This window comes from Zalophus californianus, chromosome 11, assembly GCF_009762305.2.
Source record: "Zalophus californianus isolate mZalCal1 chromosome 11, mZalCal1.pri.v2, whole genome shotgun sequence".
NCBI classification, from domain to species: Eukaryota; Metazoa; Chordata; class Mammalia; order Carnivora; family Otariidae; genus Zalophus; species Zalophus californianus.
In genome coordinates this window covers 63,250,461-63,264,290 of record NC_045605.1, presented here as the reverse complement: position 1 = coordinate 63,264,290, position 13,830 = coordinate 63,250,461, and the positions used below count along the sequence as shown (strand labels likewise).

General features: G+C 48.3%; 1 protein-coding gene across 2 annotated transcripts in view; it reads right to left on the bottom strand.

The window, feature by feature from the left end:
- SYT9 (synaptotagmin 9) overlaps window positions 1–13,830 on the bottom strand; it is a 210,776-nt gene that overhangs the window by 40,915 nt on the left and 156,031 nt on the right. The window contains exons 4-6 of one of the 2 annotated variants that reach the window (XR_003517242.1): window positions 10,811–10,931; window positions 9,227–9,398; window positions 7,030–7,154 (exon numbers count right to left, since the gene is read on the bottom strand). Coding sequence is in view for 1 of the 2 variants with exons in the window: in XM_027577800.1 (XP_027433601.1) it covers window positions 7,030–7,159; window positions 9,227–9,398; window positions 10,811–10,931 (423 nt within the window). In the remaining variant the exon portion in view is untranslated. Of the gene's footprint in view, window positions 1–7,029; window positions 7,160–9,226; window positions 9,399–10,810; window positions 10,932–13,830 lie in introns of both variants that reach the window. The other variant, XM_027577800.1, reaches the window with a different exon arrangement.

Below are 13,830 nucleotides of genomic sequence, written 5' to 3'. Positions count from 1 at the left end.
TAAAGGAACTCAAATGCTTTCACTATATGTCTCATTCATTCATTCTTTCATTCATTCATCAGTACTAATTCAATGCTTATGTAACAGAGGTAGTATTTCCATTCTCTGCAAATCATGTTGTTCCATGCAATGAATCAATGCCATAGATTCCTATAAGCCAAGGGCAAATAACACAAGGTCAGTCATCAGCGAGTCCCTCATGAAACAAGAGAAACAAGAATCTGGAAAGCTGGGCCTTGTTGAGAGAAAAGAGATATACTTAAAATTCCAAACGTTGGCTGTACATGTTGAGAGGAAACCCTGGACATCTGAACATAAGGCATAAGTAGAGAGGAATCGTGCTAGATATAAAGGAAATGTAAGCACAAGGAGTTAGGGCCCCCCCCCCCAAAAGAAAGATGAGATATAGCTTCAGTGACCTAAGAGAAGTCATTTTAGGTCTCCAGCTGTTTTCCTTGATCTACTAGCACCAGCACACTTCTTGCAGAATTTCCTAGGAGGTGGAAGAATTACAAGGAAATGCAAAAACCACTAGGGTCTACCAGGCCAGGAAACAACAACCTGACCATATCAGAGACAATCAGTCACTGGTAAAACCGCCAGTGCTGTTTCAAAAGTAAGCAAGGCCCTGCCTTGGGCTCCAAAATAAGGAGCGCAAGACTTCAGTCAGTTTATATTGCTCTCGCGCCCCAGAAGCATGCCCACAGCCCCTTCTCCTTGTCTGACAATTACCTCTGCTTCACTATAATGTCAAAGTGTCGGCCCCTAAAAGGAGCACAAGCTGTACTAACAAACAGGATGAACGTACAGGCATGTTTTCTAAGTATGTCTGCACACCCTGTGTCCGCCTTTACAAGCGAGGACAAAGCTCCCCTTTCCGAACAGTCATCCTGAACTTTATTGTATTTTATTTTTATCCTAAACTTTAAATAAAAGGAACCTGCTCATCCTTGCTTGGTGGGTGGGACGGGTCATAGCTTTGGAAGTTATTCCCTGTGATCTCCGTATTTGCTGCAAATGAAGTTTCCTTCGTGTGACAACTCCCTGGGGTGTAGTCTCCACCTGCAACTCACCAAAGAGCAAACTCACATTTGTTCAGTTACAGAATTTTCCACCAGCTGGGAGGAGGAAGTAGAGAGCCTTTGGCAGAAGAGATAGGGAGAGGGGAAGAGTGGCTCTCAGGTGAGGTCCTGACCGCAGGCCCGAAATCCCAAGTTTCAGGTGGATTGAGGAGGAGGCTGAAGGCAGATGTGGCCCCGATGTTTGGAGGGTGTGGAAAGGAGGTGACTGTTGGCTGACAGGGTTCAAGGGAGGTCCAGCAAGTGGGGAAGTGACCCCATACCAAGGGCTGCAAAGACTTCCCAGGCTTCCTAGGCTGGGCATCAAGTGAGATGTGCGGCCAGACCTCAGAGATCTGTAGGGCTGGCAAGAGGCCAATTCGGGTCTGGTTAGCCTTGAAGGGGCCAAACTCCCAAGAAGCAATCATGCCTGGCTTGTACTGTGAGGACAGGTCACAAGTTCCACGAGCAGAGATCCTCAGCACGGGCAGTAACAGTGGCATCTGATGGCCAAAGACAAGAAGGACAATGTCCCCAGTGAGATGAAAGTGCGCAGTCCATCCCTGCCACTGGGCTTCCCTACACGTGGACACCAGCTTGGGAAGGAGGAAGGAGAAGAGGCCCCCAGGAAGAAGAGAAATCACTCTGGCAGGGAATTTGAACATGATATTTGACTGAATATTTAACCCAGAGAGACTGAAATAATCTAGAAAAGACCAGAAACATCAATGGGCAAGATCAAGTTTATGTTTTTTCCCTTACCAGGATGGTATTCATTTTAGAGAATAAAGAAATTAACACTTCCTTACACTATTTTAATGTACTTTAAATGCTTGTTCTCTCAATTCCCATCCAGAACAAGCATCTTGTTCTCTGAGACACGGAGGCCTTCTGTTGGATTATGTATGTGGGGAGGGGGGATGTCACAACATGGCGAAGAGAATGTGCTAGCACATGGTCCTTCAGGTACTGACTCCTCATCTCCTCCATTTCTTACCTGACACACCCATTAGGCTTATGCTCAGCTCATGGACCCAGTTCCTGAGCCACCCCTTCAGAGGCAAAGCATGTGATCGCCAGCCTCAGTTCATGCCCTACTTACCAGAACTGGATTCATGGTATTTCCAGAGACCTGCAAGGGGGGTGCTAGAGGCAGCTCAGGTCCCTCCTGCTTCTGAGTGGCAGCACTTTCCAGGGCTCTCCCTGTCCTGTTCCTCGGTCCACGATCCACCCCCAACCAGTCTCAGTTTCCTTCTCCGCTAGTCTAGTCCTCACCGGGACCCAAGCCCTGCAACAGACCCAAACTCCTTTGATAGGAAACTGATCTCCTGCTTGGTTCTTTCCAGCCAATCCCTCCCCTTTCTGGAGAATCACTCCCGTTTCCTCAATCTTTTATAAATAACAATTTGCCCAAAGTGCTAAAGCCTCTGACTCGTTCACTTCACAATCTGGGTAGCAGTGGGGTTTGCCTGCATCAATTTCTCCATCCTGCCTGGGCCTTTCTCAGGATGCTGGAGTGAGCACTGGCTCACATTTTCTAAGACCTCTGACCTACAGCAAATTGGGCCAGGGGAGACCCAACCAGGGCAATCAAATGGCTTCTCCCGGGAATGTGGGTACCTCGAAGACTCCAGGCAGGCTCTGCTGGGCACCTGATGGATACTATCCAGAACTGGTTTCAAGGGCCTGCTCGTGTAACCCCCAGGGGAGTCTGGGTAATCGATGTTTGCTTTAGTTCTACAGCTGTAAGTTTACACCTTTAAGGAGGCTCCAGAGGGTGGTAGATGAGTACTCTGCTCATGCCAGACAGGTGTACTATGTCACACCTGTCCCTCAGTGATTGGGGTCCCTCAGTTGCATGGGGATTGCATAACTCTGAGTTGCAGGGGGCACTGGGCTCTGTGAGGTGGCCCTGTAGAGCAGCAGACCAGCTGGGTGCAGAACCCCGTTAGCCTCATATACATATATGCATGAAAGCCTGAGCTTGGAGAGAGGAGACTTATCCACACCTAAGCACAACTTGAGTAGGACTTTGGGGTTTAGAATCTTGTACCTCTGCCAGTCAGGATAATGTTGCTGATCTTCACTATATATTCTGATTGGATATTCTGTCTTCTCACTCTTTTAGAAAAGTAAAATTTTTTTTAGCCAAATAGTGTCTATGTCTGGTCTTCCCATGAGACCAGGTCACTACTTGTTAATGCAGAGGTTATGCGGCACTACAGTGGGAAGCCATGAAGACCTGGAGCTATTTTTATTACTCTTGCTGGGGTTCATGATGGAGGCCAGCTCCACATGCAGGAGGGTGGAAAAGGTGCTGGGATGTGGCCAGGCCAACACCATCTTCTCTAGGATATACCAAACAGGGGGCTGTGGTGGGAGCTCCAGGAGCTCTGTCACCTCCTGAGGCCCCATGGAGGGGCTGCTCATGTCCCCAAGTCCCAGGCACCCAGCTCTGGGGGAGTCTGCACAGCTTCCCAAGCCTTTGACATCATGGAGAGTAAAGGGAGCTGTATTGGCTGACCTTTGAGTGTGTAGTGAAGCCATCCAGAAACCCTGCGAGAGAAATGGATTTTTAAACTCATTGGCTTTGAAGACTCCATCTGTCACCTGCCCTGGCAAGGTCAGGGTGTGTTGGATGCAGCCTGGAGTTGGCTGCCAGATCTCTGCAGGGCTCAGGGTTCAATCCTAACCTGGTCCCTCAGCCCCCAGCAGTGAGGAGCTTCTGCCAGGTCAGCTTCCCTTTATACTAAATCCTAACTACCCCATATTCTTCCTCTTCTCTTTCTCTCATTCATTCATACACACATGCTTATGTACACACGCACACATGCAGAACTGGGACTTAATTGCTGTTTTTGTCTTCACGCGGAACGTTTAAAAGTTCGTAGAGAGTATAAGAAGAGAGGAGAAGAAACAGAACTTAAGTACGTGCATCTATGTCCAGTCATGCCTCAAATGACCCCTTTACCCATTCTGAGCTGATGGCTCCCTGGAATACAGGGCTGGGGGACTTCCAACCTCCCTTGCATCCTCTGTGACAAACACTGTGGATGAGAGTCACATGAGGACACACGGCAGTCCCTCCCAATGTGGGACATAAACAATCATGACCATGAGGCAGAACCTTTCTTATGCGCCCACCACCGTGCTCCCCATCTATCCATCAGACCAATTACTCCTCACAGCCACCCTTGGGAGACAGACGCTGTTATGGCCACTCCGCAGATGAGAAAACTGAGATTCAGACAGGTAAAAGCACACAACTTGCAAGTGGCAGCACAGGGATACCAACGTAGGCCCATCCAAGTGAGTGCCCCCACCCACAGGCTCTGCTCCACTGCCTCCAGCCTCACAACTGTCCGCAAAGCGTGGTGACCTTTCCCATCCTGCTTTTCATCTCATCTGGTGCCAGAGCCCCAGTTCTGCTAGCTGCATGTTTATTTTTAAGAGGGAAAGTGGGGCTTCCGCTCTCAGGATAGATGTGGAGTCCTGGGCACGTACCTCGAAGAGACAGGACGCCGCGGGGCACAGAGACCCTCACCGGCCCCTCCCACAGGTGTGCAGGCAGGGGGTTCCACTGCAGCAGTTGAGAAACCCCCATCGTGCTGCCCGGTCATTCCAGGTGCTGTGAAAGATGACTCCCAAGTTTCGGTGGTTTAACCCCAAGAGCACGGATTTCTCACTCATACCGCTGTCATACACACATTTGCAAAAAGCCAAGTGCTCAGGGTTTAGGGACTATCTCCTAGGTTTGCAAAGTCAGACAGCGCTTTTTCCTCGGCTGCGAAGGCAGCTTCCAAGGCGTGCTTTTTACACTTCCTGTTGGGTACCGTGCGTGCCCTGCCACTCGGGGCCCAGTGTCCTTCCTGGGACAATGCACCACCTGTCCTTCCTCCCCAGCAAGGGTGTTGAGAAGGCGCTGCCTGTGCACCGAATTGGGTCCTGTCTCAGCCCCACACCATACCCCTAAACCTCACCCCTTCCCCCATCCTGTGTCCTGAGAAGCGGAGAGTTCTGGGACACTCCAGATTACAAGCAAGAATTAAAGTCAGCAGTGACTCGTAAGTGTGCAAAAAGCCTATTGTCACTGCTCTGATAGCCACTGCTACTGGCTGGCGCAGGCGGTATCATGAGCCCCCACACAGACTCCTCTGAGAGCTCTACCAGGAGCTGAAGAAGCGAGGGCAGCTGGGTCAGCATCCGTCTCCCAGCTACTTCTCAGGTGGTTCACGGGGATTGTGGGTCTCCCTTAGGGATCAATTTTGAGTCCAGGAAAGAAAGAGTCCTAGCTTCAATGGCAGGGGCAGAGGTGTCTGCAGGGATCTGTAAATGAGGGGGCCCTAGGTGCTGCTGAATACACCCAATGGTCCTGAAGCTTAGAATCAGTCCATAAGGCCTGCCCTGCTCTTCTCCTCCTGGCACCACCTCCAACAAAGGGAGACTGTCCCTTCCTCCCCGGGCCCGCTGCCTCTGCACAGCTGCCCAGCATGTCTGCTTCAACTTGACTCTCCAGATTCTCAGTGGTGGCAGATCCCACACTGACAAGGCTCTTGTCTTGGCCTCTCAGGATGGCTTTGCACAGGGCAGAGCTGCCTGCGCTGGGAGAATGAGAGCAAAGTTCTCTGCCTGGAACCCATGCTCCTTGGGGAGTTCCGTTCCCAGGAGTTCCCTTCCCTTCCCTTACCAAGAGCAGGAGGGAGAATGCTTCATGGACAATCTCACCTCCTTCCTTTGTGCTCCAGCAGCACCTGATGTGGCTGTTAAAGCTCATGACCGTGCATTTTAATGATTAGTTAGCATGCCTTCTTCTGTTTCTCTTGTGGTCTATAAGCTCTGCAGGGGAAGGTTTCCTATTCCCATCTATTTTCTTTATCTAATATGGCATTTGACTCTCACAAATGTTACCTGGTGAATGCAATTTGTTTTGAGAGAATGAGTTAGTAAATAAATAAGAGAGTGAGTCAATGGGCAAAGATGGATGGGGGAAGCATAAATGAGAAGTGATGGGGTAGGGGGGTGGTGAGTGAATGTACGAAGGTGTGAGGCAGAATGATGGCTCACCGTATGCAAGTATTCACTCCTCTCTTCTTCCTTGCACACAGAACCCTGGTTTTTAGTTGGGCATATTTCCACCCAACAAAAGAATACATTTCCCACACGTGTCCACGTGGCTGTTCTGTGACTAAGTTAAGCAGAGGGAAATGTATTGCATGATACATCAAGGAAAATCCTTTAAAAGAGAATATGTGTGCTTTTAGCTTTTGTCTCTTTCCACCCTTCTGTGACGTGGAAGGTATGTGATGGTTGGAGCTTAGCAGCCATGTTATTCAATGAGGCCTCAAAACAAAACAAACCCATACTGGGACAGTGAGGCAGAAAGACAGAAGTCTAGGTCTCTATTGATCACAGAGCCACTATAACACCTGGACTGCCTCCTTCCAGACCGTTTTTTATGTAAAAGAGTTATAAATTTCTATTGCATTTGTTGTTGTTTTTTTCTTTTTATCACATGTAATTGAATCTGATACTAATCAGCTTGTCCAGGATCACAGGTTAATACTAGAGCCAGTCCTGGAATCCAGGCCTCCTCTCTCCTAGTCTCAAACTCTTTCTGATGCTATGCATAAGTCACCATATGGCAACCTGAAACTCCACATTCATCCAGATCGTGCAGATACCTTCCAAATGTCAACCCAAAGCCATAACATGGAATCAGAGGATTTCAATCATTTTTGAAGAGAAACAAAGTGAGGGATGAATGATCAATGTTCAAAACCTACTAGACAGGTGGGGTGCATAGACTCAACCGTAGATTGAACGCAATTTCCAACAGCTCCGGGAAGGGCAACCAGAGAAACCCATTGGTGACCACAGACCCTGGTATACTCACACTTTCGGTGGCTCCTGCATTTCAACAGCAAAGCATTTATTCTTCCATGAAGTGCAACATGTGGGAATAGGGTCTTACCTCCACCAGGGAATGCCAGTGTGCGATGGGCTTCCGAGGATACGACAGCATTTCACTCCAGTGGTCTCTGCCCAGCCTCTCAGCTTCGTTGCCTACTTGACACACGCCGATGATCTCATTATGACCTACACTGTGAAAATGGCCCACAATAATTTTTTCTTAAAATTAAGTAAGAGCAACAACTACTCAATTAAACTAGTAGGAATGAGGGCAAGAGTGGTTCTCTCCTTCCCTCATTTAAACTACAGGACAAGCTTAACAGCCAACAGAACTTGGGATCCAATATTGTACTTGGGGGCACAGAGAGGAAGAGCGGACTGCGGCCGTCACACACCTTGGCTTTTGTAACACTGGCATGGCTGAGCTTCCGATGCATGCTAAGGATGACAACTCTGGTTCTAGAACTAGGTTGACCTCCAGGTCTTCAAGTCTATATAATGAAAAGGAGGCCATCTGAAAGGAGTTCCTTGCATTATGGCTGCTCAAATTCCCAGAAGAGGCAACCAAGTATGGATAAGAGAGATGCGCCATGTAGGGCAGCCGTGGTCTGGAGCTTACAAAGGGGGCAGGGTGGAGACAGCGACTGGGTCTCCTTCCAAGCCCATCTTTGCTTCTTTGACCTGACTTGATTTCCCTCCTATAGAGAGATACTTAGCTCCTGTAACTTTAGGGCTAATATTTCTGAAACTTTCCCTGGGGACATCCCTACCTTGGGACAATTCTTCCCCCTCAGTAGTTTTTGGTTAGATGTCATCTGCATAACTAGAATGATATGACCCATCCTTTAACTCTTTGGGATCTAAACTCATGGGCTTTCTTTTTCCTTCCTGCAAAGATGAGTGGTTTTTCTCCTATTTGTATGTAGGGAATAAGGGCGAGAAATGGGTGGGGGAGTGTGAAGGATATTCGAGGCTATGCTCATTAAAATCAGCTGCATGCAGAAGCCCCATGAATTCTGCCATGGATTTTTCCAGGCAGATTCATGAGTTTACTGAGAATTGAATTGAAGCAGAGCTCATATAATCAGATTTGTTGATGCGGGAAACTTGGCAATTGCTTGAAAAAAGCTGGCCTAGCTTTCCACGGTTGGTGGGCAATGGCCCCTCCTGTGGGCTGACACCATTGGTGTTGCATTTCCTGCGGAGAAGACAGGATAAGGTCTATTGCCGACATGGGCTATCACACCCATGGGCCGCTGAGCTAAACCATGGGTTCCTGGGGCTGGAAGACGGTTCTGCTTGACCTAGGCATCTGCTAGAAAGAGGGTTCAGGGTGCTGAAGCTGCCCTACTGACATTTCAGGGGTATGTGGGAAAATTCTTATCTACAAATAATATTTGTAAGATTATACTCGAAATCAGAATGATTTCTTTTTTTTTTTTTTATAATTGTGCCCAGACCACATGGGAGGTTTCCAATTAAAAAGAGACTTTGCATTTCAGTCTAATGACTGGTTTAACATGTCTAATTCCCTGTTGGTACTTCCTTTGCATATTAAAATGACTGTTTTTCAAATCTGTCCTTTAAATACACAATTGGCTACAATGCAAGCTATAAATATCTCTTCTGTGCTGTATTAATTAGAAAGTCGAGCATCTTATACATTTTAATGTACCCTGTCATCCATACTGATTCTAGCATTTTCAAGAGAACATTTCTGTTTGCTTTCAGACTTAAGTGGATGGAAATGATCTTTATTAAACACATTGGGAGAAGGGAAAAAAATAACAGAGTTATGTATTTAGAAATGTTGGTGGTGTGGCTAAAGGAATCACTCTGCTATTTTGAGTGGGATCTTCCCACAAAGGCCAGGCAGGATTGCGCAGGAGAAGATTAAGACCTGCAGGGTCCTGGTTTCCCAGGCTGAGATTCTGGGGAGTGTGCAGGGATGGAGAGGGGAGGAGGTGGGGAGGATGGGGAGGATGGAAGACAGAAAGAAATGAAAAGGGGGAGAGCGAAGAAGCACTTGGGTAATAGGACTCTACATCATGGTGTGGAAAATGCCGATTCCTGTCAGTCAGCTTTCCCTGGGGGGCTCTCCTGACTCGTTTCCCACAGCCTGGGCTGTCAGCTGAGCATCTGTGGCCGCACACCCCCTCTGCCCTCCCTGCCCCAGGCATGGCCGACCTGCCGAGAGAAAGAGAGAGAGAGAGAGAGAGAGAGAGAGAGAGAGAGAGAGAGCGCTCCAGGCTTCTCACCGATCGTAGTCCATGACGGCTATGTACAAGTGGATTTGGTCAATGTTCTCGGGAGGGACGTCAAAGACTATGGCTTCGTTGTAAACAGGGTTCAGAGTGTTCCTCTTGGTGGATGTTTTCCTCTTCTTCAGTCGTCTGCCATCACACATCAGCGACACTTTTACGTAGGGATCTGTACGAGCAGGAGAAGCAGGGGGACTGTGAGGAAAATGTGGGTTCAGGGGGCAGCTTCATCACGATGGGGTTCCACAGACAATGGGACGCAGAACTCCCTTACCTGCCTGTGGCCTGGAGTTTGAGGATTTTAATTAATACGATGCCTGGGCAGTGATGAGAGTTAGGATAATTAAGACATTCATTCAAGAAGAAGCACAGGACTCTGTCTCCTCAAAGTGTGTGGAATTTAAAAAGCGTGTGAAAACATCTGTTATTGAATTAGAAAATATTCCAGCTAGATTCAAGACCTGCCTGGCTTCAACAGGGAGAGGCGTAAAGGTACTTCCAAGGCAGGGGAAACAGGCACAGGCCCTGAACTCTGAGCCACCTCAGAGAATCTTCCTAAACCTCAGGTCTTTAGGAAAGGGACAGGCAGAACACCTGGATGACAGGGAGAACTTTGGGGAGAGCTGCCTGCAGCAGCATGGCAGGGAAAGAAAGCCCAAGGGTTTGCTTGTGGTATAACACTAGCAGAGGGGGACAGGTGACAAGGCTGGTCCCTGCTTCCGGTGGGACTTTTCTGGCTCCCCCTCACTGTCCTTCCGCTCAGTGGGGAGTTCCTTCTCTCCTCACCTGCACAACCACTGACTCCCCGTACACTGTCCAGGAGGGACTCAGAGGGCCAGAAGGGGCCACATCTTTTGTTCCTAGAAAAATACTGGAGGACAGTAAGCAGGCTATATTGCATCCGGCATCCTTTGATTTCTGTGATCAATAGCCAGTGCACTGGGTGTTTTATGACCACATTTTGGGAGCCCCTGCAGAGGCTGTATAGAAGGAACTGCATATCGGGGCATTTTTTGTTATGGTTTAGAATTTAAGTGTGCATGCTTGATTCACTGGCAATACCAAACTGCATAGTTCATTGATGGGCTTTTTATGAGGATATTGTTTTTCAATCTTCCATAGGCCTGAGATGGTGATTGCTTATAGCTGAGGAAAGACTCAGATGAACTATATCAGCATGTGTATAAACTGTAGGACAAATTCACAATTATGGTGAAGAAGACCTAAGAGAGAACAATAATGATTATTCAATGAAGAAGACCTAAGAGAGAATAATAATGATTATTCACATTAGGTAGCATTTAGTATGTGCCAGGTACTATTCTTATTTTATATGCATTAACTCAGTTAAACTTACAACAACCCAATGAGCCAGATACGATTATTACCGCCATTTTACAGATGGAGAATCCGAAGTGCAGAGAGGTTAAGGGACTTGCCCAGGGTCACACAGCCATGAGGTCTAGCACTGGGATTAAACCTAGGTAGTTTGGTTCCATGCACCTCATTACTCTACTGAAGACTTCATGAAAGTACTATATTAGAACCCTATGAAGAAGTCTGAATTTGAGAATGTCCCACCTGATGCTCCTGTTATGTCCATTGCCTTTAAATTCCTTGCTTTTATAATGGTAATGGTCAGCCTGCCAGCAGTTGGAAGATAGCAGAGGGAAAACATCAACTCTCCAAGATCCACATTGTCCTGTGGAGAAAGCACAAAGGGACGCATTAGCAAGTGTCCTGAGGCTGGTGTGCATAAGGATCAGCTGCAGGGCAGCTCTGGAAGGAACGCACTTCTTTTGCTCCTCTTGTGAGTCCCTGCTGTCTCTCCCTTCATGTCAGTCACAAGGAGAAGAACAGATGCCTGGACTTTGGGGGCCCCTGCCCCTAAGGAAGTACAGCCCACACTCAGATGGCAAGGCTGTGGAGGCCGCGCAGGACCTCTACCACCCTCTATCCAGGCCTCCGCAGCCTCACACAGGTCCCCACAGCCCTGAATGCACCCCCCAGAGCCTTAACTATTTCCCAGAGTCCCCCATGTGGCTCCATTCATGGTGCCACCACAATCCCCCAGGGCCCCCAGGACAAAGCTGCCTGAAGAGGGGCTCTGTAGGACCGCACAGCCCCACCAACAGCCCAGACACGCTCTGCGCACAGCCCTTAGCAGCCTCCTGCGGCCTCTCAAGCAGGTCCCCACTTCCTATGGAGTTTCCCCCCACAGTTTTTCCCATAGGCTCTACATCAGCCCACAAAGTCCTCCAAATAGTCACTATCCCTATGCCTCCTTCCCTTACAGCACTACACACTCCCCAACACAGTACCCCCAGGATGGCCATAATACTTCTGTACACTCCAGCAAACACCTCGTCCCAAAACACACACATGTGTATGCACACACACAGACACAACCCTTCACCCGCCAGAGCACCGCACACAGCCTGGTCACACACTACGTGTGTAGACCAACACACAGCGCCACTGGATCCTGAAATACCTAGTCCCTACCATCTCACTCTAGACAAGGGCCCTGCAGACCCACACACGCCATCCACAGTCGTGGACACACGCAGACACTCACCCGGCCCTGCTCAGCCTCACACAGAGCCCTGCACGGGCTCCACCCAGGGAGATGGGTGGTGACCCCCTGCTGCTGGCCTCATGGGCTCCTACTTAACTGCAGCTCTGGCCTTCTCTTGGTGTGTCCCTAAGGAGCCCGTTTCCCTCTGCTGGGAAGACATCTCCTCAGGCAGTGTGCAGCCATTCAAATAGGTCAGAAGACATGGTTTTCTTTCTCCTTTTTAGCCCAAGGAGAGTGTTACCAGAAAGGAGGGGGGGCGGGAGCCAGGTCATTTAGTTTCAATGTCAGTGATACCTAACGTTATTGAGCCGGGAGGCTTCATCTAATTAATACAGTTTCATACTGACAATGCTCTGGGAAGTCCAGGTTTTGCCCTCAACATCCACAGCCTCCCGTCCTCCTTGATTCTCCAAGGATGCTTCTATTTTTAGAAGCAAAGATTCAGTTCTGGAAGGTCACCTCGCCCAACCTCCCTACCCTGACCGCTTCTGCAAGAGGATGAGGCGAAGGGAATCTGTTTGGTGGCTAAGGCAGATGGATTGCTCTGCATCTCCGTGCATTGCTTGCCTCGTGTAAATAAATGACCTCACTTTGCAGGCCAGGCTCTCTTGAATCCTGGAGCCCAGATCTCAAGAGACCCAGGAGGCTGGGCCTTTCTGTCTGGGGTGGAGAGACAAGAATTCTACAGGAGCTGGGGTGTCACCCGGGGCAGGCACTGGACCGTTTCATGCTGCTGGGCTCCCCATTGCAGGATGGGGGTCTGCTCTCCCTGAAGAGGGAGGATCTGACCCATCTTTCTGCTGGTGGCACAGGAGAAAGAGAAACAACAGCTGTCCCCACAAATTATCTTTTTCCTTCCACACTCCCTGCGCTATTCCTTTGCCCTTTGACTTCTCCTGCCTGCCTTAAGCAAAAAGGCCAAAACCCCTGTTCCTCCCTCAGGGGGCTGCTCACTGCACCTAGCTCACCACCCCCTTCTCTTCTTCTGCCCAGAAAATCTGAGTTTGACAAAGGAAAACAGGAGTGACCAGAATCATGCCTAGGAAGCTTCATCATCACCACATTCCCCAGCATACAATTCTGGAAGGCCTGCGCTTACCCAAGCTCTATAGGGTTCTAGATGTGCACCCCAGACCCTGCCCTTGAGCCCAGTGCACATAACTGAATATGACAAGTCAGTTACTTTTGTCTTAAGTACATTTTCTTCCCAACATAAATCCCATTCACAAATACTCATAGTATGGCTCTTTGCTCATGAGTTAAAATAAAAAAAAATTAAGCTTCAGAATTGGTGATAGAGTATTCGAAAGGTCAACTAGGGCTAAAGTCCACATTTGTACTTCCAAAAAACCAAAAAGCAAAAACCAGAAAATTAAAGATAGTTACCAAAGAGAAAATGCTTGATTTGATTTCCAAGTGCTTTAAAAATAAAATAAAAAAGTTAAAATTTTCTAAGTCATGCAGGTAAAAATAATAAAACTCAAATAGAAACTTTTAGTGAAACAGTAAAAATCCTCTTTTCTTATGTATATATACCATCTATGCCACTCCTTTCCCCAGAGTAACACTGTGAATAATCTCTATTTTTCTTTTCATCCATCCATCCATCCACTCACTCACTTATTCTTTTAACATTGGCTATGGTTGTGGTGGTTGAGCACTGCTCTTTTCCAGGTGCTGGGAGCTGTTTTTGTAGTGGGGGAACATCAGACGCAGTCCCTTAAAGACAGATAGGCTTGCAGGGATATGGAACAGGAGTTGATGGCACCTAATGTTAATTCTGCTTTTCCTCCACCAGCTGATGTTGATTTGGGGTCAAGAACCTATAGATCTTGATGTTTGCAAACATTCCCTTAAACCAGTGGTTCTCAATTAGGAGCAATGTTGCTCTCCTGGGGGACATTTGGCACTATCTGGAGAAATTTTTATTGTCACAACTGGGGAGGCAGGTGTTACTGATGTCTAGCAGGTAGAGTCCAGGGATGCTGCTAAAAATCCTACAGTGCACAGGGTAGCCCCTCCC